Here is a 26584-nt window from a genome sequence, read left to right on the forward strand (position 1 = left end):
GGTGAACAAAAAGATCCTACCTTAGTAGAGCTCACATTGTAGAGGTGGCAGACAATGAACAAGTAAACAAAGAATCCAAATAATTACTGCTTTTAATGACGACCGTGAAGTTAATAAAATGGGGAGCTACCTATTCGAGCGATCCCTGAAGGTCTTAATATAAGTAGGCAGAGGTTGTGTACATAAAACAGTTCCCTTGAATAATCTCTCATAATTTACTCAACCATTCTTTAGGTGTTGGGTTTTATAATTTACCATTATACTAATAAATAATGCTGTTAGGAATAACTCCCTCTGTATTCTCATTTCCATGGAACAGTTTCCTAGAAATGTAATTACTGGATAGGAACACAGTATTTTTATAGACTGCCAAGTTGCTTTCAAGAGGGAATTCCAATACACTCACCAATGAGTAAGTTAAATACTGCTCCGAGATTTCAGAGTGGAAAAAGTTAACAGTCAAAAACGGCACATTTGGGCTGAGCAAAAGGAAAAGCTAATGAGCTGACCTGGGCTTACTAGTGAGGGGCGGCAGGGTGATGAACAGGCAAAGTTTCTAAACCCATTTCTGCCACCCTGTGACCTTCACAGGTTATAGCTCCTCTCTGAGCCTTAACTTTCCTTAAACTCGGTACGTTCGACTCAGGCTGTATATTTTCCAACATCTTCAGATCAGACATCACCTAGACCCACCAGAGCGAAGACAGCAGCTTGAGTAACTGTTGAAGTTGAATCAGCATTCGCCGCGAAACGCCAACTAATCACTCGCGGGCACTTCCGGCGGCCGGGACAAAGGATTTGAAGTCTCAGGGACCGCACTTCCGGATAATTAAAGCTGCGCTTTAGACGCCTGCGTGCTGCGCATTAGACGCCTGCGTCCTGCGCCACACCAAGGGACTCCGGTGCCGCGACTGCGCATGCTCCCTGCAGTCGCGAGGAGGGGCGGGACAGTGAATGGGGAGGGCCGGGACCCTGACTTGTCTCGCGGTTACTGGGCGAGCGTGAGCGCGCGAGGCTTGGGGGCGGTGCGGGGCGGAGCCTAGTCTGAGTGGGCGCTGTAGGTTTCAGCGGAGCGTCACTGTGCTCGCGGGGCTGAGGTCGTCTCAGGTGAGGTGGTCGCCCCGGAAGTGGCTGTGGCTGTGGCCCCTGGGTGTCGTAAGGAGCCTGCGGCAGAATTGTTGTTAAGGGGGGCGGCATCACCCCTCTTCCTCCACCTTCCCTGCAGCAGCCATGGCGAAAGGCAGAGTCTCTGAACGATCGCAGACGGGGACACTCCACACGACCCCTGTGGGGGACAGCGCAGCGGGGACGCGGGGTGTCACGGCGCAGAGCAGCGGAGACCACCTGAAGGGTGAGTAGAACCGGAACCAGAGCTGGGGCTGGCCCAGAGGCGGGAGTGTGCTGGAGGAGCTTCGGGGTGGAAAAGACCTCAGTTGGCCCCGGGGATTTGCGAGGGGAAGGGGCCCTGCTGGCACCCAGGGGCGCGGGAGCAGAGAGGGTGGTGGACCTGGGCTTGAGCTGCTGCCCATCACAAGGCCGGACACCTAGGAGGTGCGTCGTAAATGCTGTTGTAGTTGAATTCAATAAAAGAACTAATGACACTGGCTCGTTTGAAGCTCAGAGTGGATGTAAGGTTGACAATATTGAAGCTAGACAGAACTGGAAGGAACTTCAGCACTCCTGCTTTATTTTTACCGCTGAGGAAACTGAGGCCCAGGGTGGATATGGAACTTGCATAAAGTCACAAAGCCAGATTAGTCAAGTAGTAGTTAAGAGCAAGGATTTAACTATGTACCGGTGCCACTTCCAAGTGGCAGGAACACTCTGGTGTGAGTCCCTGCTGTACCATTTATGACTTTGGACTTGTTATCTTTCAAAACTCAGCGTCTGAACTGTACGGTGGGGATGACAAAGATGCTAGTAATAATAGTGTCTGCTTAGCTTAACATGTGCATTATACAAAATAATTAATGTAAAGCGTTTATTGTAATGGCTTATATGAAGTGGAGGCTAAATAAATATTAGCCATTACTATTGTAACTGAGAGCTCTCATTCTCAAGCTTTTTTGCATTACACCATTCTGCCATTTTTCGGGACTTTAAATATTATTTTAAAAGAAAGTAAAAAAAAAAAGAAGAGGGCACCTGGGCGGCTCAGTCGGTTAAGCGTCTGCCTTCAGCTCAGGTCATGATCCCAGGGTCCTGGGATCGAGCCCCACGTCGGGCTCCTTGCTCAGCGGGGAGCCTGCTTCTCCTTCTCCCCCTGCCTGCCTCTCTGCCTACTTGTGCTTTCTCTCTCTGTCAAATAAATAAAATCTTAAAAATAAATAAACAAATAAAAGAAAGTATACCTGGAAACTAAATACTTTTATTACATCTTAGCATAGAGTTTCTCATTGCTTTTCAACAGTGGAAATGATTAAACTTTTAAAATGCTTTTTAAAAGCCCATAAACTTGAAGAGATCCTAACAAATGTCCATTAAGTTGTCTTCAGCTTACACTGATGTGTTCCACCACTAGTGATGGGTAAGGAGAGGGTCTTTTAAGATTGTCTAGCAACATTGTAAGTATAGTCAACAATAAAGTATTACACACTTAAAAGCATGTATTTATATATATGAAGATCGTATGTTTAAAATTCAGCTGAAATTTAAAATAGAATAAATTTTTTAAAGAGTGTCCTGCAGAAAATGGTATTTTATTTTCAAATAATTTAAAATGTCTCCAGTCTAATTTGGCTTTTTAAGCTTTATAGTATTTGGGTATTTCTCCATCTTATAGACAGTAGGGCCAAATAGCTTTGCGCAGTGGCGGTATCCTAGCCAATGAGGTTTATCTGAGGTGCGATTATTGCTAATTGAAAACTTTTCCCAGTAGGGTCAAATAACTCAAAAACTCAGAAATGAATTGTCTAAGTATAAATCCACTCTAAATTAAAGGAACATTGTTTTGAAGATGCTGCTATGGAGAGTGACAATAATCCAAGGGTTTTCAGAAAAAGTATTTTCCAGGGGAGCCTGGGTGGCTCAGTTGTTAAGAGTCTGCCTTCAGCTCAGTCATGATCCCAGGGTCCTAGGACCGAGCCCCGCATCGGGCTCCCTGCTCGGTGGGAAGTGTGCTTCTCCCTCCCCAACTTCCCCTGCTTGTGTTCCCTCTCTTGCTGTGTGTCTCTGTCAAATAAATAAATTAAAAAAAAAATCTTAATAAATAAATAAATAAATAAGTAAGTAAAATCTTTTGGGAAAAAAAAGTATTTTCCAGATAGGACATCCCTAAAGATTGTCATTTGGTTTGTGGTAGCATCAATTGTTTATTACTGATTTTTGTTGTTGTTTTATAACCTAAAGCTATTTAGAAAATAAAACCTTGACACTTCCAAAGTGCTTTTATAATTGTTTATTTTATTTTATCATTAGGATGACACATTCAGGACAATTTTTTTTTAAAGATTTATTTACTTGAGAGAGAAAGAGAGTGGCAGAGAGGGGCAGAGGGAGAGATAGTCTCAAGTGAGCTCCACGGAGAACCTGACATGGGGCTTGATCTCATGACCTGAGATCACGACCTGAGCCGAAACCAAGAGTCTGATGCTTAACTGACTGTGCCATTTTTTTTTTTAAAGAAAATTATTTATTTATGAGAGAGAGAAATAGAGCATGTGGGAGCGGAGGTGGGAGGGCAGAGGGAGAGAGAGAATCCCAAACAGACTCCTTGCTGAGTGTGGAGCCCCACATGAGGCTCAATCCCAGCACCCTGAGACCATGACCCAAGCTGAAACCAAGAGTCGGATGCTCAACCGACTGAGCCACCCAGTTGCCCCTGTCAAATGACTTCTGTAGACTACAAATCTATAGGAAGATAGAAGGAGATGTGAAGGCATGCCTTCATGGAGCAGTAGGGTTTGGATTGTTAGAAGGTAAGGGGATTCTGGGGGGCGGGAACATTAAGCTGGAAGTTTAATGTCAATAAAGAGATTAATTTGTTGGGAGTGGAGGATTTCTGTTTTTGTAGGAGATAAGGTTGGCCATGGTCAAAATGGTGTTGGTACACAGGGATTTAAGTGCTATGCAGAGGAACTTTTTTGATCCATCTTGTTAATTAGTGATTCCCAGTGTTTTCTTTTTCTTCTCTGCCTCTCTGTTTTTGTCTCTGTCTCTGTCTCTCTCTTTTTTTTTTTTTAAGATTTTATTTATTTGACAGAGAGAGACACAGCGAGAGAGGGAACACAAGCAGGGGGAGTGCGAGAGGGAGAAGCAGGCTTCCCGCCGAGCAGGGAGCCTGATGCGGGGCTTGATCCCAGAACCCTGGGATCATGACCTGAGCCGAAGGCAGACGCTTAATGGCTGAGCCACCCAGGCGCCCCTCTGTCTCTCTTTAATTAGTGTTAGGAATTTATTTTCTGGGCAAAAGATTTTGTAGATCCCTTATGTGATAAGAGTTTGGTTACTGGTGTTAATCAGCTGGTGATGTGATGTCATTAGTAACTACTTAGCAGCCAATATTCTGGATTACAATAAACAATTTTTGTTAATTGCAGGTGGTATTTAGCTTGGCATTCAAAAAGATTACAGGTTTTGGAGAAGAGATAAAAATTTAGTAATGGGATGCCTGGGTGGCTCAATTGGTTAAGCGTCTGCCTTCTGCTCAGGTCATGATCCCAGGGTCCTGGGATCGAGTCCTGCATCGGGCTCCTTGCTCAGCGGAGAGCCTGCTTCTTCTGCCTGCTACCCCCCCTGCTTATGCACGCGTATGCTCTCTCTCTCTCTGACAAATAAATAAAATCTTAAAAAAAAAAATTTAGTAACTCTTGATTGAGAAATACATAGTAATAGAATGTTCTATAAATTCCATGACACTTTTTTTTTTTTTAAGATTTTATTTATTTATTTGACAGAGAGAGATACAGAGAGAGAGGGAACACAAATGGGGAGTGGGAGAGGGAGAAGCGGGCTTTCCGCAGAGCAGGGAGCCCGATGTGGGACTCGATCCCAGGATCCTGGGATCACGACCTGAGCCGAAGGCAGACGCTTAACGACTGAGCCACCCAGCCGCCCAATTCCATGACACCTTAAATGAATTTGTATTTTTTTAACTGACACACCTACCTAACTTTGACAAATAGTTGTCATTGTGTGTATGTTTGAAGTATTTTACATGCTACATGCAGTGTTTTGTACATTTAGTGGGTCCCTTGCTATGACTGTAGTCTCTCGTCTCACATCTTAGCCTTATAGACTGAGGACCACTGTGAAGACTTGAGCAAGGCAATAACACTGAAAGTCTAATTCTTGAATGATGAGGAATGACAAGAAACAAGACAAGAGGTAGAAGCACTTAAGAGGCTTTTGATCTAATCTATCTGCAAGGGTGCCTGGACCGGGGTATTTATTTTCTTCTCTGTTATTTGTCCTGGCTGATCTATGTATTAGCAAGTCATAGAAGTTTCCCATTTTGATTTAAGAGAACTCTGGGATGCCTTGCTGGCTCAGTCAGGAGAGCATGCGACTCTTGATGATCTTGGGGTCGTGAGTTTGAACCCTACATTGGGCATAGAGATTACTAAAAAAGAAAAACTTTAAAAAAGAGAGAGAACTCGTAGGGCTGTGCTTTTCTTTTCTTTTCTTTTCTTTTTAAAGATTTTATTTATTTGACAGAGAGAGACACAGCGAGAGAGGGAACACAAGCAGGGGGAGTGCGAGAGGGAGAAGCAGGCTTCCCGCAGAGCAGGGAGCCCGATGTGGGGCTCGATCCCAGGACCCTGGGACCATGACCTGAGCCGAAGGCAGACACTTAATGACTGAGCCACCCAGGCGCCCCTGTGCTTTTCAATATATAGAGGTCATCATCCTTGTTAGCAGTGTGAAATCAATTTGATGGGTAATGATGAGATATTTTTAAAAATGGAAGAGAAAATAGAGTGCTTTGCATGTAGTAAGGCATAAGTGTTTTTTGAATTTTATTTTTTAGTTCTATTGATTTTGTGTGTACCAGTTCATGATATAAAGTTGCTTATTGTGGTTGCAGCCAAAAATGTTTGAGAAACATTATCTTAAAGTTGGTTTTACTGCTTTTAGAAGACAATATTGTTCAAACTTGGATAATAAACCCCTCTCAGATGTCTGTTCTTGATCCTGCCTTGCTCATTTGGTTCAATACATATTCTCTGAGCATCTGGTATGAGCAAGGTACTGACTTAGAGGAAGGAGGAAGCTCTTACTGATAACTGGGAACTAAGACTAAAACTGACAACTAGACATCAACCAAGGTATTAGTGCAATTTATTGATGCCAGTCTCAACCCAAATATTATGTATCAGGATTCTTGTGTTTATCATCAATAGAAAATACAGTTGAAACCCTTGCTGAAAGGAAGTTGATTGATTTATATAACTAAAAAATTGAGAGATTAAGTGGGATTCACTGGCTTCAGTCTGGAACAGTGGCCCAGTGATATCAGGATCTGATTTCTTTCACATCTTTAATGTCAGCTTTACCTTAAGGTTGATTTCTCTTGAAGGTCCAGGTAAATTAAATGCTTCCTTGATAACTTTGAGAATCTTTTTCCTAGCACTACCAATAGAAGTCTAGATATTCATTCTGATTAGAGTGTCTCAGATAATGCTTGTCCTTGAACCTATCACTGTTATCAAATTGGCTCAACCTGATTCATGTTAGACACCTAAATAGGAATAGGAATGAGGCTAAGTTAGTTTTCCCAAAGTCATAGATCTCTATGATGGATCACTCATGGTTTTTCTCTTTGTGCTCAGCCATCTTAGTGAAGAAGTGAACTTGTAGCACTGATTTTGGGTTTGATTAGATTTAAGAAAAGGGTAAGGATTCCACTCAAAGGTGCTGCTTCAGATGATACACTGTGGAATCCGGGCTGGGCGTGGAAGGAAGAAAAGTGAGGGGCCCACAGAAGGGAGAAAATGGAGGGAGTAAGCTCAGGAAGAGAATAAAGGTGATCGAGGAATGGCATATTGGGATTTAAAATGTCCAAGGTAGAGCAGTCTCAGGGGATGTGAGAACTTAGTTTATCATTGGAAGTAGGTGGCTAAAGTTGAGTAGAAATGAAGGTCTAAGAATTTTGAGGCTGGGTGGATCATCTGAATGGATGATGACTCTTTTAGGATTAGGAAGAAGTTTACTATAAGCTTGATCTCAGCCTTCAGTGAATGGAGGGGGGGAAGCATGTGAAAGTGGTTAGGTGAGAGTGAGGGTGTGTGGATTGAATGGCAGCACAGTTATAGGGCATAAGCCTTAGAGAATGAGCCTTTATACAAAATTGGCAATGGTGTTTCTTCTACCTACAAACATGCTTTCTCTCTCTGTGTGGTCTTAATAGTTATTTGTATTTTATAGTTATCTTAGTTATTTGAATTTATACTTGATGATACTACCATTTTTTATTTTTAATAATAAAAAAATTCTTAAGCCCTTGAAATAAAATTTACTTCCAAAAATATTGTAGTAGATTCTTGTGACCATGAAAACTTGTTAGAGTCCCTGTAATGAGATGGGTCTTTTGCTTCTTCATGGTAGGATCAAGTAGGTTGAGAAAACACAGTGTTGAGAACTAGTAGACCTGATCAGCTGTAAGAGTCACTCCTAAGATCTTGCAGATTTAGGAAGATTTTGCTTTTCATGTTTTTTTTTTTTTTAAGATTTTATTTGTCAGAGAGAGAGCGAGCACAAGCAGGGGGAGTGGCAGCCAGAGGGAGAAGGTGTCTCCTCGCTTAGCGAGGAGCCTGATGCAGGACTTGATCCCAGGATCATGACCTGAACCAAAGGCAGACGCTTAACCAACTGAGCCACCCAGGCCCACCAGATTTTGCTTTTCAAAAGGGTTTTTTTTTTTTTTTTTGTAAAAGATTTTATTTATTTGACAGAGAGACACAGCGAAAGAGGGAACACAAGGGGAGTGGGAGAGGGAGAAGCAGGCTTCCCGCGGAGCAGGGAGCCCGATGCGGGGCTCGATCCCAGGACCCTGAGATCATGACCTGAGCCGCAGGCAGACGCTTAACAGCTGAGCCACCCAGGCGCCCCTCAGAAGGTTTTGATATGAAAATAATAAGAGAAATAGGGAGCTACTATAGGGCCATTAAAGTTATGATTTTTCAGAAAGGATAATGCATATTAGGAGTTAGAGAAAAGGTGCTCTTAAGAGGAAGAATTGAAGATACAGGGTGAATGGAAAAGAGACAGTTCTTGGAGCAAAATCTGAAAGGAAATATGTTAGCATTTAATGCAAAGATAAGGGACAAGGGAAGATAATTTGGGGAACAGATCTTGAGGTAGAGATTGGGGAGCTCACTAAAGTGTGGAAGCAGTGTCATTGTTTGAGAATAGATGAAGATAGAATTAAAGGCTTGAAGAGACTTGAAATAGCCTTTTTAGAGATTGCTGTGAAAGGATTATTGTTTGCCAGTGGTAACCAGTAATTGAACATGGAAAAGCATGTGAACTTGTTGGCGAAGAGAACGTTATGTTGACTTTCTCTAACAGTACCTTTAGCCTGGAGGAGGTTGGAAAGCAGATAATGGGATGATTCAGATTGGGAATTACTATGATGGAAGATTTGAAGGTTAATGAATATATAAAGTACTGTTGTGGGTAGCTCTAAATGCTAAATGACGTACATCTAATGCAACCGGGAGGAGGCACATTATAAATATGCATGCTATACAATTAGATGTAGAATTATCATTAAACAATATTTTCAACTTTTATCTGTTTAGAACTCTAAATCAATTACATGCTAGTCTCTGGACTTAATAGAATTATACTCAAGAAAAATTGTTGACTCATAATAGCTAATACCCCCTAGTTAGCAGTCAGCAGTTAGTGTGAAAGAAAGGAGAGCTTCAGTATTGAATGTCACTGTGTTTTTTGCATTCTTATCAGTTGTCTTCTATGTTACTATTGAACACAATGCTTGAAAGTTTGCCTAATTTGAAAACATGCAGGAAATAGGTATCAGGTTAAACCTGGCAGTTAATTTTATTCAAATGTCTATATATTTCATCATCCAACTGTAAGACAACAAGTAGCAGTCAGAAAAATGTGTACTCAGGGAACACTCAGGGTGGTTTCTGTAGTCCAGTTAAATGTTGCCTGATACCTTTCTTCCCTGTGACCCTTTACTTAGGACTGGTAAGTTAATAACGGGAAGAAAAATATTATAGTTTAATTTTAGAGCTAACACGCTAAATGTCTTATTTAATTTTTTTTTTTAAAGACTTTATTTATTTATTTGAGACAGAATGAGAGGGAGGAGGGTCAGAGGGAGAAGCAGACTCCCTGCCGAGCAGGGAGCCCAATGCGGGACTCGATCCCGGGACTCCAGGATCATGACCTGAGCCGAAGGCAGTCGCTTAACCGACTGAGCCACCCAGGCGCCCCTGTCTTATTTAATTTTTTTAAAGATTTTATTTTTAAGTAATCTCTATGCTCAGTGTGGGGCTCAAACTCACAACCCTGAGATCAAGAGTTGCACGTTCTACCAACTGAGCCAGCCAGGCGCCCCTGATTTTTAATTTAAGAGAATGATATAACCTATTGAAATCTTTAAAAATGTATTTAGCTACAGTATGGGTTAGAAGGCTGTAAACTCTTCTTATCTTTCAGTCTTCAACCAAATTTCTACCTGCTCTGTGAATCTTGTCTCCATTACTCCAGCCTAGTAATCTTGCTTTTCTATATACTCAAAACCCCTTTGTGCCATTCTTTGGGAATGTAGCTAATGTTGGTATCAGCTTCTTAAAAGCAGAGACTGAGCAGAACATTTTGTACATAATAGATGCTCAGCAGGTGGTCCTAAGCAACTCTACATTTGAGTGCATACCTTGCAGAGGAGAAATCCTCAAGAAAAGTACCAAGGAAGGGGTGGGGTGGTGGTGGTGGGGAATCAGCCCTTTATTCTTAGCAGTAATTCTTGTGTCCACAAATATCTTCCGGATGAAAAACGAAAAAGCAGTGGTTTTGAAGAGTTTAAAAGATGCCCATAATATTAAATTATTTGTATCAGTCCGTTTTGTACTCTGGACTTGATTCAAGCAAGGAAGTAAGTGAAAAGTGAAGGCTGAGCAAGTAATTCCAGGTAGATTTAAAATGAACATGCCTTGGGCTCCTGGGTGGCTCGGTTGGTTGGACAACTGCCTTCGGCTCAGGTCATGATTCTGGAGTCCTGGGATCGAGTCCCGCATCGGGCTCCCTGCTCGGCGGGGAGTCTGCTTCTCCCTCTGACCCTCCCCCCCTCTCATGCTCTCTCTCTCCCATTCTCTCTCTCAGATAAGTAAATAAATTCTTTAAAAAAAAAAATGAACATGCCTTTAAGAAGTAGCAGGCTGCTGGAAAAATTGTACAGGCTGTATATGTGTTAACATGTCTTTGCTTTGATATCAGCCCATAGAAAACTATGCCCAGGGGCGCCTGGGTGGCTCAGTCATTAAGTGTTAAGCGTCTGCCTTTGGCTCAGGTCATGATCCCAGAGTCCTGGGATCCAGTTCCGCTTCGCTTCTCCCTCTCCCTCTGCTGCTCCCCCTGCTTGTGCTTTCTCTCACTCTCTCTCTCGTTCTCTTATCGAATAAATAAATAACATCTTTAAAAAAAAAAAAAAACTATGCCCCAAACCTTAATGTTTATATATTACTCTTACTCCTTTTCTGGTAGATTACTTCTTTATTTAATAAAGTAGGAACATAACATTTTAGCCTTGTGAGAAGTTTGTGTTTCAATAGATTTTGCTATTTAAAACTATATTTTTGGTTGAATTAGTTTTAGTGCACACTGATATTTTTGTGACTTTTAGCTGATTACTCTTTTCTTTTTAGGGTAAGTAGATATGATTTCTTAAATTCTCAAGACATGCATTGAATTAGGTATCATAACCAGGGCAAAGATATGAACAATTAGGCATTTGTTATCATAAGATTCTGCAGAGACCTTTTCATATTTGAAAACCACCTCAGATGTTTAAAGTCTCTGTTTAATTTTCTGTGCTGCAAAAAAGCATATATATAAATATATTAGTGGATTAATGAACTGGAATATTCAGTGGCAGTCATGCCTGGTTTATTACTCCATTGAAGGTATCTTTTATATTACTTTATGATCCTATTCCTTCCTTCCTGCAGTAAATTTCAGAAGTATGAAATGAGCAAGTAAGTTTCTATTTGTGACCTGGTTTTTGAAGAAAAGTCCTCTTTTAGATTCAGATGATAACAAAGTAAAGTAATGTTTAGATTACAGAAAATTGGAAAAGATAAAATTTTTTAAATTTAGTGTTCACAAAATACTAGAACTTAATAAACCTAATATTGTCTTTCAGAAAGTCTGCTTTAATGACCAGGTAAGAATAATTTATATCTAGTATATCAAGCACTAACCTAAGCAACTTGTATTTCCACAGAAATTATGAGTTGATTATAAATGGATATTAAAGGGCTTTAGAGATATACTTTATGCTATTCGGTTGCTTAGGATTTAATTTTTTTTAATAGATAGTGCAACCTCCTTAGGGCTTCTGTTTACTTACCTATGAGATAGGTAAATTGGGCCATATTGTTTCCTCTTAAGCTTTAATGTACATGCAGATTACCTGGGTATCTTATTAAAATGCAGATTCTGATTTAGTAGTTCTGGGATGTTGGCCTGAGAATCTGCATTTCTCACAAGCTCCCTGGTGATGCTGAATGATGTAACTCACACAGTACACCTTGAGTAGCATGGAGCTAGTTGGTTTCTCTTGCTCCATGTTCAACATAGAATTGAGCAAAATCTTACTAATTCAGTTGTAAAATATATAAAACTACCATAATGAGACAAGGGATGAAATGAAGTTTATCTTTTAATTAGTTAAGGCTTTTTGGTTGAAAGGAGCAGAAATAAGTTTAAACCAGCTCCAGTAAAAAAGAGAATATAGAATAAAGAATATAAGAGACAATCTCACTGGCATTCATGAGCAAGAAATGAAATATAGCCAGGCTTCAAGGAAAGTGAGAAAGTTAGAAATGAACCAGTTTCTCCGGGTTTATGTTTCAATCTCCCCTCTTATATTTTCTGGTACATGTCTTTGGCTTTCCATGTTGTTATCTGTGGCCTTCACTGCTTGACCTTTCAGCCTCAAGACCTACTACCTCTTGACAACAGCATCTCTTGGTTTTAGTTCAAATTTTCAAGAGAAAATTTGGTCAGCCAATAATGAAGTGTTTCTACTTGACTTAGGTCTCCAACCTTGGGCAAGTTAGCCTTCTGTGTTTGGGAGGGTAAAGGGTTGGAATCATACTGTAATAGGGCCAATGAGATTAGCCCCTTTGGGGGGAAGGGGAACATGGGAAAGTTTCCCAGAGAAAGAGGGTGTTAGTAGAACAGTCAGTGACACCTGTCTAATATACCTTTATAAATGTGAAGAAGGATTTGTGAAATTAATGAATAAATACAGGCATTTGATTAGGATACTTCATAAAAGTGTGTATAAAAGTTACATAGACAGTAGTTAGGGGACAGGCATAGTGGTAGATCCATCCATTTAGTTTTCAGAGAACTAAAAATAATTCTTACTATAGCATTCATATATTTTTTTTAATCCCCTGAGTATTATCAGTAACGGGATAATGGCAAATGTAGGCAATAAAACTTGAGCCACCCACTTCTGCCTTTTCCCCAGTGAGCACTACTAAGGTATCTTAGCCTCCCCACTATTTAACGCTTCCTGGTAAAAACAGCCTTGCTCATTCTTCTGCTTGCTGTCTCCTGGATCTCATTCCATACTTTTATCTTGCATGTAATTTTTTAGATAACACTAAGATTATCTTGTGAGGGAATGTAAACAAATTCTGCCATTCTTGGGGTCTCAGAGAGCCACCGAAAACATTTGAGACTCAACTATATTCTGAAGCTCTCAGTGTAAAAAAAAAAAAGCATAACATTCACCGGTTGTATTAGTCAATCTCTGGATCCTTATGACAGTTGAAGTAATTGCCATATTACCTCATTTTTCCTAAGAGGCCATTCTGTCTATGCTGTCAGCTCCCAGTATAGGTAAACAATTTTGAAAGTCAGTGATAATATTTATTCCCCTTTGGCATATCAACAAATCAATGCTTCAAATTATGGTGTTCTGTTTTTTCATGCTTTTGAAATGGATATATCCCCCCAAAAGTAATAGGCCTGGTTAATAAATGTCAAATACAATAGTAGTTAAAATTTTCTATTAAAACAGTGTTTCGGACAAAAGTGTGAACAGTTTTTTGGGGGAGGAAAGCCTTTAAGGAAATTATTTGCTGACTTGGAATACTGTCTTTTTAAAATATTTATCTTAATTATAGCCTTTTTTTTTTCCCCTTTCAGAAAAAGCCTGTGCAGAAGCTGGGTCAGCAAGAATGTCACTTCTTATATTGGTGTCCATTTTCTTATCTGCAGCTTTTGTTATGTTTTTGGTATATAAAAATTTTCCTCAGCTTAGTGAGTAAGTATACAGAAAGAAACTGAAAAATGCCTAGACATTTATCAATAAAAATGGGTTAAAAGTTAAACTAATCTTAAGCAACAGAACTGTCATGGTGATTGTATATCAGCTCTCATGGTTTGTAGCAAGTCCATATTGACACTGCTATTTAAACACTCCTTTCCAAATTTGCGTCTTGATTTTATCTGCGGGGGTTTCCTAGCACTGCTCCTCTAGTTAAAGCCTCATTTTTCAAATGGCTTTCAAATTTTTTTAAAAAAATAGAACCACATTAAGAAATACGTTTTTATATCATGATCGTGCATGCATGTGCCTGTCCCCTCTCCCCTGCTCACTTGCATACATGTATACATATAAAATTAAGTTAAAGTTTCATGCAACAGGTCTTGTTCTCTGATATTTTCTAAATTATTCTATTTAATTTATTTTTTAATGCCAGTAGTGACGAAGCAAACTTCTTTTAAAATTCATGAAAGATACTGACCTGCGGTTTGAAAACCATTGATGCTCTTCTCTGCCTTCCTCCCCTTTTCCGTCCATGTTTTCTCCCTTCCTTCTTGTGGTCAGTTTCTGTCTGCTTCTACTCATCCATTTCCATCCCCATCACATCTGTCTCTCCTAGCTCTTTTTCTTTTCCCCGTGTTATGAAAATGATATGGTCTGAATAGGTAGTTTTCACAGTGAAATGGACTTTGTATAAACCTTGTATATCTTATCTACTGTATGTCCAGAATTTCTTAGCCCAAACCTTGGGGTGAAATGTGTTTCAGAATTTAGAATTTTTCCATTTTGGAAAGACTACATGGAATAAATGTTATGTAGTACCTCCAGCAAGATCTGGGGCAGCATCCTGTAATCAAATATATTAATATTTTTGCATAGAAATGGGCATAATAAAAGACTATATGAATAATTATGTAAGTGTGGGTCAACTTTTGCTGACAGAGTATGAAGAACTTTTGGTTTTCAGAGGTTTTTGAATTTTAGGGAAGAAATTATGGACCTGAAACATACTTTAAGAAGGCAAAATATCCCAGGGCTGTTTATTTTTTTTAATTATTTTTATTTTTTTCCCAGGGCTGTTTAAACAGTAATACCACCCTTGTGTAATCATAGATTTCCGAAGGACTACTAAAATGTAGTTAGATTTTCAACACAGGGCCAGACTGGGGTGGTAATGGGTAACTGTGAAATGTGATTTCAAGGTGTTCGGAAGTTCCTGTTTTCCTCTTAACTTCCTTTTATTAACAATTCCTTATGCTTGAAATTTTATAGTTAAACTTATTTTTATTTTAGTGCTTTGATTTCTTACATCAGTGTAAATGCCTTTGGGAGGCTAACCTGTTCTACTGATAGGTTAATATTAGTATGATTGAATTTTAGATCCTTTCTGGTTTTGATCAAGGAGGAGGAGGTAAAGAGCTGACTGAAAGAGGGCAAGAATATAGAGTATAGATTGAGATTGTCTTTGCTCTCAGTCTGCTCTAAGAATGATAACATGACTTGTATATAAGTATGCTATTATAAACCTGTTATGTTCTGCTTATTTCTGTGTGTGTGTGCGGGTACATACATACGTGCACACCCCTATAATGAGTTTTTTAGTTTTTAAATTTAAAAATGAGAAAACACATTTTAGTTTACTTGCTATCTTTATAGAACAGAGGCAGCAGTCTGTCATTGTTCTGCAAATCAGTTGAATTTTATCATGTAAACAAATGGGCACAATATACATTAAACAGAGAGGTAAATTATCTGAGGCTTTTATAAGCAAGAAATCATTCAGTTCCAAATATAAAGTAAAATTAATAGAAAAGAAAAAATGTTTCTGTTTTTATCTTAACTTTGAGCTGGGATATTCCAGAAAAGATGTGAACTGTAAATCACCAAAAATTTTACTTAATTTTAATTTTAATTAATTATTGACCTTAGGTTATCATGAGGATTACCCAAAATGATGTTAAATATGTTTTAAATATGCTAATATCAGTAGTTCACTTCTTAATTCAAAATTTATACCAGTGTTGGAGCAAATGCTTTTAACCTAATTTAGTTTGGGTCATCCTGAACTTTCATATATAGATTGCAGGTCTCATGAAATCATAATAAAGCATTAAAAACAAATAATTTATAAACTTTTGAACTTAAAACTTACAAATTTATGGTTAATATTCAAGCATCAAATCATTTTGGATAAAACTTCATGTTTTGAACTTTGATTTTGATATTAATTATCTTGGCAAATTTCTGCTTTAAAATTTTTCACTTTAATTTTATTTCTTTAGAGAAGAAAGAGTGAATATGAAGGTTCCCAGAGATATGGATGATGCCAAGGCCCTAGGAAAAGTTTTATCCAAATATAAGGACACCTTTTATGTACAAGTACTTGTAGCTTATTTTGCTACATATATTTTGTATCCTTTTAACTGAAAAAAAAAAGTTTTCTAGTTTTATTCAAGAAAGAAGTTTTAAAAGTACTGTATAGTTATGCATAACTTTTTTCTTTTAAAAATTGTTAATGCAGTGTAATATTTAGTAAAATATAGAAAAATTAAAATGGGAAACATTCTCACCTTAAACCTATCTCAACTCAGTTATTATTTCTGAATATTTATTACCAGTTCTTCTGTATTCTGCTTATTTCACTTATAAACATTTTCCTTTCCTCTGTATTATTCAAGATAATTATTTTATTTATCTCTTTAATTTATTATTGTATTAGTTAATTGATTAATTTAGTTTAGTTATTTTGAATTAATAGTCACCACAGCATAATTTAAAAAAATGTTCCCTTAGGTTTGAAGATATAATTTGTATTTAATTTTTTACTTTTCTACTTGTCATGTTATGAATCTTCTTGTTCATGATTTTTTTCTTCCATTTAATGATTTCTTTGTAAAAAGATCTTAAGAGGATAATTAGTCAATTAAAAGGATATGAATTTTAAAATAATTATTGGTATGTATTCGTTTTATAGAAATATATGTTGTATTAACTAGTCAGGAAAATAGCTTTAGCTTTATTCTTCCTGCATATTTTCAAACGGCTTATGCTACTGGTGATTAATCTTCTAATTTATGGGCTTTAACTTTAATCCGATTTTTTGTATTTTTTATTTTAATCCAGCTTATTTTCAAATCTTCTCAGTTAATGAAAGACATTATCGGGGTGACTGGGTGGCTCAGTCGGTTAAGTGTCTGCCTTCAGCTCAGGTCATGATCCCAGGGTTCTGGGATCAAGCCCCATGTTGGGCTCCTGGCTCAGCTGAGAGCCTGCTTCTTCCTCTCCCTCTGCCACTCCCCCTGCTGGTGCTTTCCTCCCCTCCCCCCCCCCCCCCCCCCCCCCGGTCAAATAAATAAAATCTTAAAAAAAAAATTATCTCTTGATTTTGTAAAGGTAATCATTATCCCTTTTAAACCACCATTTTTATTTTTATTAAAGATTATTTATTTGAGAGAGCGCTCATGGGGGGGGGAGCAGAGGGAGAAAGGTAGAGAATCTCTTAAGCAGACTCCCTGCTGAGTGCGGAGCCAGGCGCAGGGCTTGATCTCATGACCCTGAGATCATGACCTGAGCTGAAATCCAATCAAAGGCTTAACTGAGCTACCCAAGCATCCCCCCCAACCAGCATTTATTTTTAAAAGTTAAATTAGTTACTTTGTGAATTCTCTCAAACTATTTTTTTTTCTTTTTTCTCTCAAACTATTTCTATTTTGGCTTCCTCTTTTATTTCCTGAATTGCTTTTGGTTATTGAACTTCTCAATTAAAACTTTTTCTCCTAAAATTCAGTAGCATTTTCTTTTCTTGGATTTATATTAGATTAGATGCTATATACTTAACATATATATATGTTTCTATATTTGCCTCCTTATACAAATGTTTTGAGTATATACTTAAGCATGCTGGACCAGTTATTCCCAGCATAAGCAATTTGTTACGGGTACATTTACAAAATCTTTTGCTGACGATATAAACATTACTCCTTCATCCATCTAGTGAGAATACATTTTTATTTAGGTAGTGTGCTGTATGTAGGAACTTTGTCATTTATTTATTGTGAGAAAAAATCCAATTAGGGAAAATTTAGAGAACGAATCATTATTATGCACTTATCTTTCAACAAGTTATTTGGCAGCTATTTGTAAAGTAATTTAATAATATATAAACTTTTAAGAAATCCATAACTGCTGCCTTTTCCTACTAATTCTATTTTAGAACCTATCTGGGAAAACCATAGTGTTAGACTTAAAGTTATTTTGCCTTTGTACACTGTAACCATGAATTAAAATATTTTCCTCAGGTAAGATAAAAAGTTTGTTCATTTTTTTCATTTGACTTTTATAAGGTTTTTGGGAACAAGGCATATAGTTTCTCTTTACTTTGGAAAGTCATTTTGTTTTGCCCTATTTTGCCTCTCAGCTTTTGGGTTATTAATTATATGCTAAGTAGAAATCTAGTGTTTTTGAGCGTTCAAAAGGAGAACAACTACTAGAGCAATGGGGAATTATGGGTAGAGACATGGCACAGTTTCATTCTAGTTGGAGTAAGTCTAGAGCAGAGCTTTTAAGCACAGGGCATGGTTAAGAAGTGATTGGGCATCCAGTTTAGTTGGAGTTTAGGGTATGAGAAGGGGAGGATAGAGAAATAAGTTTAGGAGGATAGGCTAGACACTGCACTCTGTAGAGGACTTTGAGTACCAGACTAAGGAATTTAGAATATTCATTTGGTATTGGGTAGTCATTGAGGACTTTAAGTAACTTAAAAAGTTTCTTTTATTATGGAAAATTTAAAATGTACACAAAAGTAGAGAAAATCATAATGAACTCCTATGTACCCATCATCCAGCTTCAACAGTTATCAATATTATGCCAGTTTTGTTCTTGTTGGTTACCTTTCTTTGGCTTTGTATTTTTGGCCTTTTGAAAAAAAGAGAATAGGTAGAGGACCATATTTAGGTTGGGAAAGGAAGAAAATATTTGCTTTTATTTAGGACATGCAGAATTTTAAATATTCAGTTAGAAGGATCCATACCCAATGTTAGTCCATAGGGGACTGGTTGAATAAACCATGGTAAATCTAAACACTAGAGTGGACTCTGTAGCTATTAAAAGAATGAGAAAGGTCTCTCTATGCCATTAAGGCATCATTACCCCCAGGCTATATCCTTAAATGAAAAGAGCAAAAAGCAGAATAGTAAGTTTGTATGCTGTGTTTTATCTATAGGAGTACACACATACACATGCAGATACTTTGTGTTTTTTTTTAAAGAAAGGGTATTTTTTTTTTTTAAAGATTTAATTTATTTATTGACAGAGAGATAGAAAGAGAGTACAAGCAGGGGGAGCCGCAGGCAGAGGGAGAGGGAGAAGCAGGCTCCCCGCTGAGCAAGGAGCCCGATGTGGGGCTCTATTCCAGGACCCTGGGATCACGACCTGAGCTGAAGGCAGACGCTTAACCTACTGAGCTACCCAGGCCCCCCGAGAAAGAGTATCTTTAAAAGCCAATAACAGGGGGCACCTGGGTGGCTCAGATGGTTAAGCGTCTGCCTTCGGCTCAGGTCATGATCCCAGGGTCCTGGGATCGAGCCCCGCATCGGGCTCCCTGCTCAACGGGGAGCCTGCTTCTCCCTCTCCCTCTGCCTCTCTCCCTGCTCATGCTCTCTCTCTCTCTCTCTATCTGTGTCTCAAATGAATAAATAAAATCTTTAAAAAAAAAATAGACACAGCTTCATAGCATTAAAAAAAAAAAAGCCAATAACAGTGTTTACTTATGGGGAGAGAATGTGATACAGGGATGGAGGTGAAATTTCTCTAGATGTACTTCATTGCGTAGATTTGACTTTAGAACCAGGTAAATATTCTACATAATTTTGAAACCAATTAAATTAGAATGAAAAAAGAAACAGGAAAAAAATCATTATTTTTGGCTAGGAGGAAGTGTCCGTAGAGTGGTGCATAGGTAAGTCAGGTTGCAAGGGGACAAGGAAAAAATCTTCTGTGAGGAAGTGAAGATGAGATGCAGTAGCTGGATATAATACCTTGGTCAAGGAGAGCCTAGGTTTTCTTGAGATCATAGGCATCTGAGCAGTTTCCTACAGAAGGGATCCTGTAGAAGAGCAAGAAGCTGAAGATAAGCCAGGAAGAAGACAGAGGAGATTGAGATGAAAACGTGAATAAAGTGGGAACTAGATGAAAAGAAGAGTGGGAGAATGAGTGAAGATAGAAATTTTAAAGAAGGGTAGATGTTGAGGGAATTCGCTTAGTCTGACTGACTTGTAAGTTAATCGTGTGAGGGGTTTTAAAAAGGTGACGGGGGTGGGCGGGGCTCCACACCAAAACTGGGAACAAGAGGGAAGTAGTAAACAACATAATTCTGTTTTAAAAATAAGATTTGTGATTTTTACTATATTTTGTAACCCCTATCCTTTTTAAAATCAGTAGTGAATTGAGGTAGATGTTTATAAGTTAAATTAGAACAAGTAATTATTAAACCCTATATGTACCTAGATTTCCATGGAAATCATGTTTCCTGAACACATTTAGGAGTAAATGGAATGCATTAGAGAGCATATTTATAAGATTACTGGAGACCTTTGTTCTATTTTTTTTTTTTTTCTTTTGTTCTTTTCTTTTGTCAGACTGCCCAGTTCTTTATCTGGTACATGTCGGATATTTGTCTTGGTTTTTCTTTTAGTAACACACTCTTATTAGCATTGTATTTATGATAGTGCTAGCAAATGGTCAGTTTAGAGTTAAAGGCATTATAACTGAGTTGTAGGTTTTTTAAACTTTTAGATATAATTTTACTTTATTAATACTGAGATATGGATATAATCTTATTAATATAACTTCTATATTGATGCTTTTTTTCCTGAAATGTTTGATTTGTCTTTTAAAAATTCCATTTTATTATGTTTTAATCCTTAACTTAGAAGTTAACAGCTTGCAAACATTTGCTATCCCGGGCTCTATATTTCTCAGTATACTCTCAGGGTTTCTTTATCCCTTTCCGCTAGCCTTATTTCTTGTTTGTTTGGTAAGTATATAAAATGAATTTGGGAGACTAGAAAAAAAGTAGCTTTTGATAGAATGATGAGGGAGAAGGATGGCATCTAGTCCCACCAGTATATGTAAGCATAAACTCATTAGTTTTAAGAGGTGATTAATGTTAAAGTAATATCTTTTAAGTCCTCCCATAAGCAGATGTTGTAGTTTGTTTTTTTCCTAGAACAGGGGCATCACAGACTTAATTGCATTTATAGGCTCTGTTTTAGCCTTTCCTTCCTATTGTGTTTTGTAATTCAAATAGTCTAGGAGTGTTGGTGGGCACAATGAGTTAAGTCCAGGGCTGGAAGTGGTATTTTCAAGCATAGCAATTGAAAAAAGAATTGGCTCTTTAAGTTTTATTCTTAGGCTAGATGGTATCCTTAACTATTTGGATATAGTCACTAAGTTTAATCACAAGTGCCAATTAGTTTCAGACGGTCTCATTTTAGTCCTAATTTGGTCTGAGAAAGGACTAGATCAAATGGGTTCTTGTTCTCTGCACAAGAGAGGTCATGCAGAGTATCGTCCCTTAACCCCAAAAGAAATATACTAGTTGAGCTTTTCCTTAAGTGAATATATCCATGTGACTAGGAAAAGTACACAATGCTTATGGCTTCTTGTTGTTTCCTAGTGTTCTGGACTCGGGGCCTCATTCTGCTATATGCTCTCCTATTTAGTTGGGAGGCCAGTTGTATACAAATACCTAACAGAGAAAGCAGTAAAATGGTCACAACAGGTAAACATGTATTTTTAAGTTATTTAACATAATTCTTTGGCTAATTGGGAGGTCATTGTGTCAATGTATAGTCCCTATATGAGTTAACCCAGACTCAGGGCTTTAATAAAAATGATCTTTCGACCTAAGTAAATTAAAGTGGTGGGCAAATAATGAATGTTAATCATTTCAAATATTAAGTTTCTGTACTGTAACAGTAGTTTTAGTTCTTCATTCCTAGTAAGTTCAGTCAGAGCGGAGAAGTCAACGTGTCTGTGAAAGCATTCACATATGTGGACACGCTGCCTGTTTTGTGTTGATGCAGCCCAGTCTAGTGGGTCCCTGAAAAACTTACATCAGCCAACTCCTTGAATGCATTTCATCAGTAGAAATGACTGTTCCCTTCAGTCAAGATCTCTACAAAGACAAGCGATGATAAATATAAGCACCACTACACAGAAAGGTCTAATACGGTGTTGCTAAGAAAATCTTATTTTTATAAAGAATTAGAAGAAACAACCTGTTAATTAAATCCCAGAGGAATTGTAGAAATCATTCTGCCTTACACTTACCCTTTTGCTTTACAGACTAGGAAATGAGAAATTAAGCATTTCACTGCAAATCACCATCATTATTTGTAAAGCAAAATCTAGAAGTATAACCTATAATCAGTGCTTTTATTTAACTGGCTAAATATCTCCATATACTTGTTCAATCTCATTTATCTAATGAATGAGTCACTCGTGTAGTGTGTATCATAATAACAGAAGAATAAAGATTAAATTGGAGGCTAGGTTTAGTGATGTGCTATACTAGCCCTTTACATTGTAGGAAGTTAAAGGCATTAAAATATTAGTCACCTGATGTGTATCTTGTGTATAGTTTTAAGTTTCATTTTGCTCTTTGCGGTGTAAAGTGTCATTGTTGAGCCATATTAGCTAGGCAGATGTAGAACCATCTTCAGTAGTGTAACATTAAGCTGTAAGTACAGTTAAAAAAAAAACTCATCTCATTTAGCTCTGGTAAAGAGCATGTGATAAGTAGTTCATTGTCATTTTCAAGCTCCTTTTTTGATCATTTCTGTTGGATAGATTCTGAACTATCAGGGAATGAGAATTTGAAATAAATATTTTATATTAAGCAACTTATTTTCAGTATTGGCCTTATCTTGATCCTAACTGGTTTCTTTCTTATGACAGGTTGAGCGTCATAGAGAACATCTCATTAACTACATTATATTTTTGAGAATAACACCATTTCTGCCTAATTGGTTTATTAATATTACATCCCCTGTGATAAACGTGCCATTGAAAGTTTTTTTTATTGGCACTTTTCTAGGTAAGTTCACTCTGTGTTAGAACTCGTTGTGTACATACCTAACAGTATTCGGCTGGGCTGGGTTTCGTGTTCTTTGCACACGTGCCAGCACCATATATAACTCTTGGGCACAGAGCCTGGCATACGTAAATAGATACTCAGAAATGTTTGTTGGATTGTGTTGACTTAAGTATTTTTGTGTTACTTCTGTTAAAGAAGTGTACTTTCTATTGGATATATTTGTAATCATACAGATTTGAGCAAGACTTTATTTAACTCCATTCTCTCCCTTGGTGGGGAGAAAAGAAAATCAAGGTGCCCTTTTTGAATAATTTACTCCCTTGTCTTTTTTTTTTTTTTTTTTTTTTAAAGATTTTATTTATTTATTTGACAGAGAAAGACACAGCGAGAGAGGGAACACAAACGGGGAGTGGGAGAGGGAGAAGCAGACTCCCCGCCGAGCAGGGAGCCCGATGCGGGACTCGATCCCGGGACTCCAGGATCATGACCTGAGCTGAAGGCAGTCGCTTAACCAACTGAGCCACCCAGGCGCCCTACTCCCTTGTCTTTTAATCACATACTGAAATACTGAACTTTAATGTTCAGTAGAAAGTTGATCCTACTTTTATTGACATCAGTATTTATTATGGGCATTACCAAAGTATGGGGGAAGCAAGGATTAATAAAATGTTCTTGCTTTCAAGTAGCTGGCACTTAATTTTAAAATTAATTAGTGGACATAAAGATTCATTTATACATTTTGTGAATTCTGATGGTTCTTTAGTAAGAGTATTCTGCTTTTCTAATTTAATTTGAATTGTTTAGATACCAATGAAATGAACAGATTTCTCTTGTACTGTCAAAGTTTAAGTTAGTATTTATAGATCTTGAAAAGAATAATCAAAATCAATATTTTGTTGCTACTTTAAAAAAATTCGTTGACAAACTTAAAAATCTTAGCAGGGATAATTTTGGATTTTGTATAATAGTGTTGCATTCATGGAATCAGAAGAGAGGATTTTTATCCCTATCCCCTTATCTTACAGGTGGAATACCTAGAGATTTAGTTAACTTCAACTTGGTCTAAAGTAATTTTTCCAGTTTGTTCTGGTTTTTAACAAAATGTAGTTCCAGGGCGCCTGGGTGGCTCAGTTGGTTAAGCGACTGCCTTCGGCTCAGGTCATGATCCTGGAGTCCCGGGATCAAGTCCCGCATCGGGCTCCCTGCTCAGCAGGAAGTCTGCTTCTCCCTCTGACCCTCCCCCCTCTCATGCTCTCTCTATCTCATTCTCTCTCTCAAATAAATAAATAAAATCTTAAAAAAAAAAATGTAGTTCCACTTATGCTGTTGTATAAACTGCTCTTATATTTTGAGTATCTTTCTATTTCTGAGTATCTCCTACCACTTCATTGTCAAGGATGAAGGACAATCTACTCAATCTTATTTTTGAACATTTAGATTATTTCCAGAGTTTTGTTATTTATAATGCATTGATGAACATCCTTGAGACTAGATCTTTGCTTATATGCATTAGTATTTCCTTTTTTTTTTTTTAAAGATTTTATTTATTTATTTGACAGAGAGAGACATAGCGAGAGAGGGAACACAAGCAGGGGGAGTGGGAGAGGGAGAAGCAGGCTTCCTGCTGAGCAGGGAGCCCGATACGGGGCTCGATCCCAGGACCCTGGGATCATGACCTGAGCCGAAGGCAGACGCTTAACGACTGAGCCACCCAGGCGCCCCTGCATTAGTATTTCCTAAAGTTGAAATTGCTGGGTCAAAGCTTTGATAAATGTTGTAAATTATTTTCTGGAAATTCTTCTTGAGTTTTTAAATTCATTATCCTTCAGAGGTAGTTATGAAAGATTTAATTGTTTATATGGAAATAAATGTGAGGGGCTTTAAACTAAATTACGTTTTTCCAAAATGGAGATCAGTATATTCTTACAAGAAATTTTTACACACAGAGAAAATTTTAATTTTTAAAAATTTAAATATGGGGGCACCTGGGTGGCTCAGTTGTTAAGTGTCTGCCTTTGGCTCAGGTCATGCTCCCAGAGTCCTGGGATTGAGCCCTGCATCGGGCTCCCTGCTCTGCGGGAAGCTGGCTTTTCCCTCTCCCACTTCCCCTGCTTCTGTTCCCTCTCTTGCTGTGTCTCTCTCTGTCAAATAAATAAATAAAGTCTTAAAAAATTTAAATATGGATTTGTTTGAATCAGTTTAAAATATTACATTATAATAATAATATATATGATATAATATAATAATATCAGTGCTGTTATGAGTTCTGGATAATTTTGTGAAGATAAAGTATATTACAAAATCTTATTTTTAAAAATGATTGTTTATGTTTTTATTTTTTTATTTTAGGTGTCGCACCTCCCTCTTTTGTAGCAATTAAAGCAGGAACAACACTGTACCAGCTTACAACAGCAGGGGAAGCTGTTTCCTGGAACTCAGTATTTGTTCTAATGATTTTGGCTCTTCTTTCTATTCTGCCAGCCATCTTCCAAAAGAAACTAAAGCAGAAATTTGAGTGAGAAGTCATCTGGGTTTTAGTTTTCCTATCATCATCATCATCATCATCATTGTCATCTCAGGATTGGCAGGTTTATGTGTTAAAATCACCTCTTCAGTAATTTGAAATGAGTTTGTAAAATAAAATTTCCTATCACACAGTTAAAATAATGCATGTAAGTGGCAAGGGAGAGAAGAAAGTAAAAATGGAAATTGATATACTATGAAAAGTACTGTCAGTAGTTATGATAGACACCTTCTAAATCACTACTCCAGGGTAGCCATAGATAATTAGTAGCAGCATAGTAGGAAATTCTTGATCCAACTGATTCAACTTAATATATTTCACGAACTGGCTATACATACCCTTTACTTGATCATTTAATGTTTTTCTCTCTTATCCCTTAATAATAACTAAAATAGGGAAAGCAGTTACAAAATTAGCAAAGATTCTAGATTTTTAAAAACAGTATTACAGTTCTTGCTAATGTTAGTCTTCCTTAAGAGCATAAACTTGAAAACTAAAGCTCAAAAAGAGATTTACATTTTCTTTTTTTAACTTTGAGGTAATTTGTTTAGAAGCTGCATGTTGGTGGATTATCGAATTTGGAAAGGATATCAAGTTCTATTTTTAAATTTTATTTTTGTTTTTCCTGTTCTAGATTATCATGGGTTAGTCTGAAATTTAAAATTCTGGCCAGTCTATTGTCATCGTTTTTTCTAGCTTTCACAGTATTTGCACTGTGCATATAAAAATGGCGATTATATGATAATTGTATTATATTGGTGTTGATAATTTATATTCAGATAATATTTTGTTACACAGTTCCCTTTACTATCTCAAAAGGGGATCAAAAAAAAAAAGCGAACATTCAGAGTATGCAGTTTTTAGATGATTAATTATATTACTTTATATTTGGAAACTGAAACAGTGGCAGCGCAACACTTAAGTCGTTAAATATAGTTGATTTGTTTCAATAACTGAAAAATTTACCTCATTTATTTATTAGTCTGGTCATTATGTATTATGTAATTATCCTTTTTATGCATGATACACTTATAAGAATGCCTTATTTCATTTTTATTGATGGCTTTTTTGTTTGGGACTGCTTTTGATTAATAGTTACCCAATTTAGTGTTTTTACTTTTTATAATTCAAAGTAAAATTAAATTCTCACATGGTAACTACTATATTTAGATGGTCCTAGAAAAACTAAACAGCTTTTTGCTGCTTGCTTAATGGTAATACCCTTGATTTCTTGATTCTAGGATATAGCTGATCTATAAGGTAAAGTACTCTGTCAGTTTTACCTTCACCCAAGACTGTCATGTTGAAAAGTACCTTAGCTGTGGGAGAAATCCTTGTATGTTTTTATTGTGAGAAGAGTGGTCATTCTCAAAGCCTGTTTCTACATAATACTACATACTACATAATATTTTTTCTATCACAGTATTAACAAATGGCTTTATTGTAAATACAAAGAAAATATATTAATTAATATACTATTCTTATGTCA

The 26584-nt window shown here is 37.4% G+C and overlaps 1 protein-coding gene and 1 pseudogene across 2 annotated transcripts; both read left to right on the forward strand.

Annotated features, from left to right (window-relative positions):
• The first annotated feature begins 1050 nt into the window (after positions 1 to 1050).
• TMEM41B (transmembrane protein 41B) lies at positions 1051 to 26584 on the forward strand. Of its 2 annotated transcripts, none has more exons than XM_021685761.1 (8): positions 1051 to 1107; positions 1226 to 1351; positions 13354 to 13471; positions 15757 to 15885; positions 20414 to 20507; positions 21150 to 21254; positions 22433 to 22571; positions 24921 to 26584. In XM_021685761.1, the coding sequence occupies exons 2-8, from the start codon at positions 1231 to 1233 to the stop codon at positions 25088 to 25090; spliced, it is 876 nt and encodes a 291-aa protein (XP_021541436.1). In that variant the 5' UTR covers positions 1051 to 1107; positions 1226 to 1230; the 3' UTR covers positions 25091 to 26584. The 2 variants fall into 2 exon arrangements, with proteins under 2 accessions (XP_021541436.1, XP_021541437.1); XM_021685762.1 differs by having other exon boundaries at positions 1062 to 1107; positions 1229 to 1351.
• On the forward strand, positions 2798 to 2956 carry LOC123326362 (annotated as a pseudogene).

Source organism: Neomonachus schauinslandi, chromosome 11 (genome assembly GCF_002201575.2).
Source record: "Neomonachus schauinslandi chromosome 11, ASM220157v2, whole genome shotgun sequence".
Lineage (NCBI taxonomy): Eukaryota > Metazoa > Chordata > Mammalia > Carnivora > Phocidae > Neomonachus > Neomonachus schauinslandi.

Excerpts from the sequence above, each read along its gene's own strand:
- TMEM41B (XM_021685761.1), top strand. The coding sequence starts at position 1,231 with ATGGCGAAAGGCAGAGTCTCTGAACGATCGCAGACGGGGACACTCCAC. Across the intron at positions 15,886-20,413 it reads TATTTTGCTACATATATTTT|CTTGCAAACATTTGCTATCC; the intron begins GTATCCTTTTAA and ends AGAAGTTAACAG. Across the intron at positions 21,255-22,432 it reads CAGTAAAATGGTCACAACAG|GTTGAGCGTCATAGAGAACA; the intron begins GTAAACATGTAT and ends TTCTTATGACAG.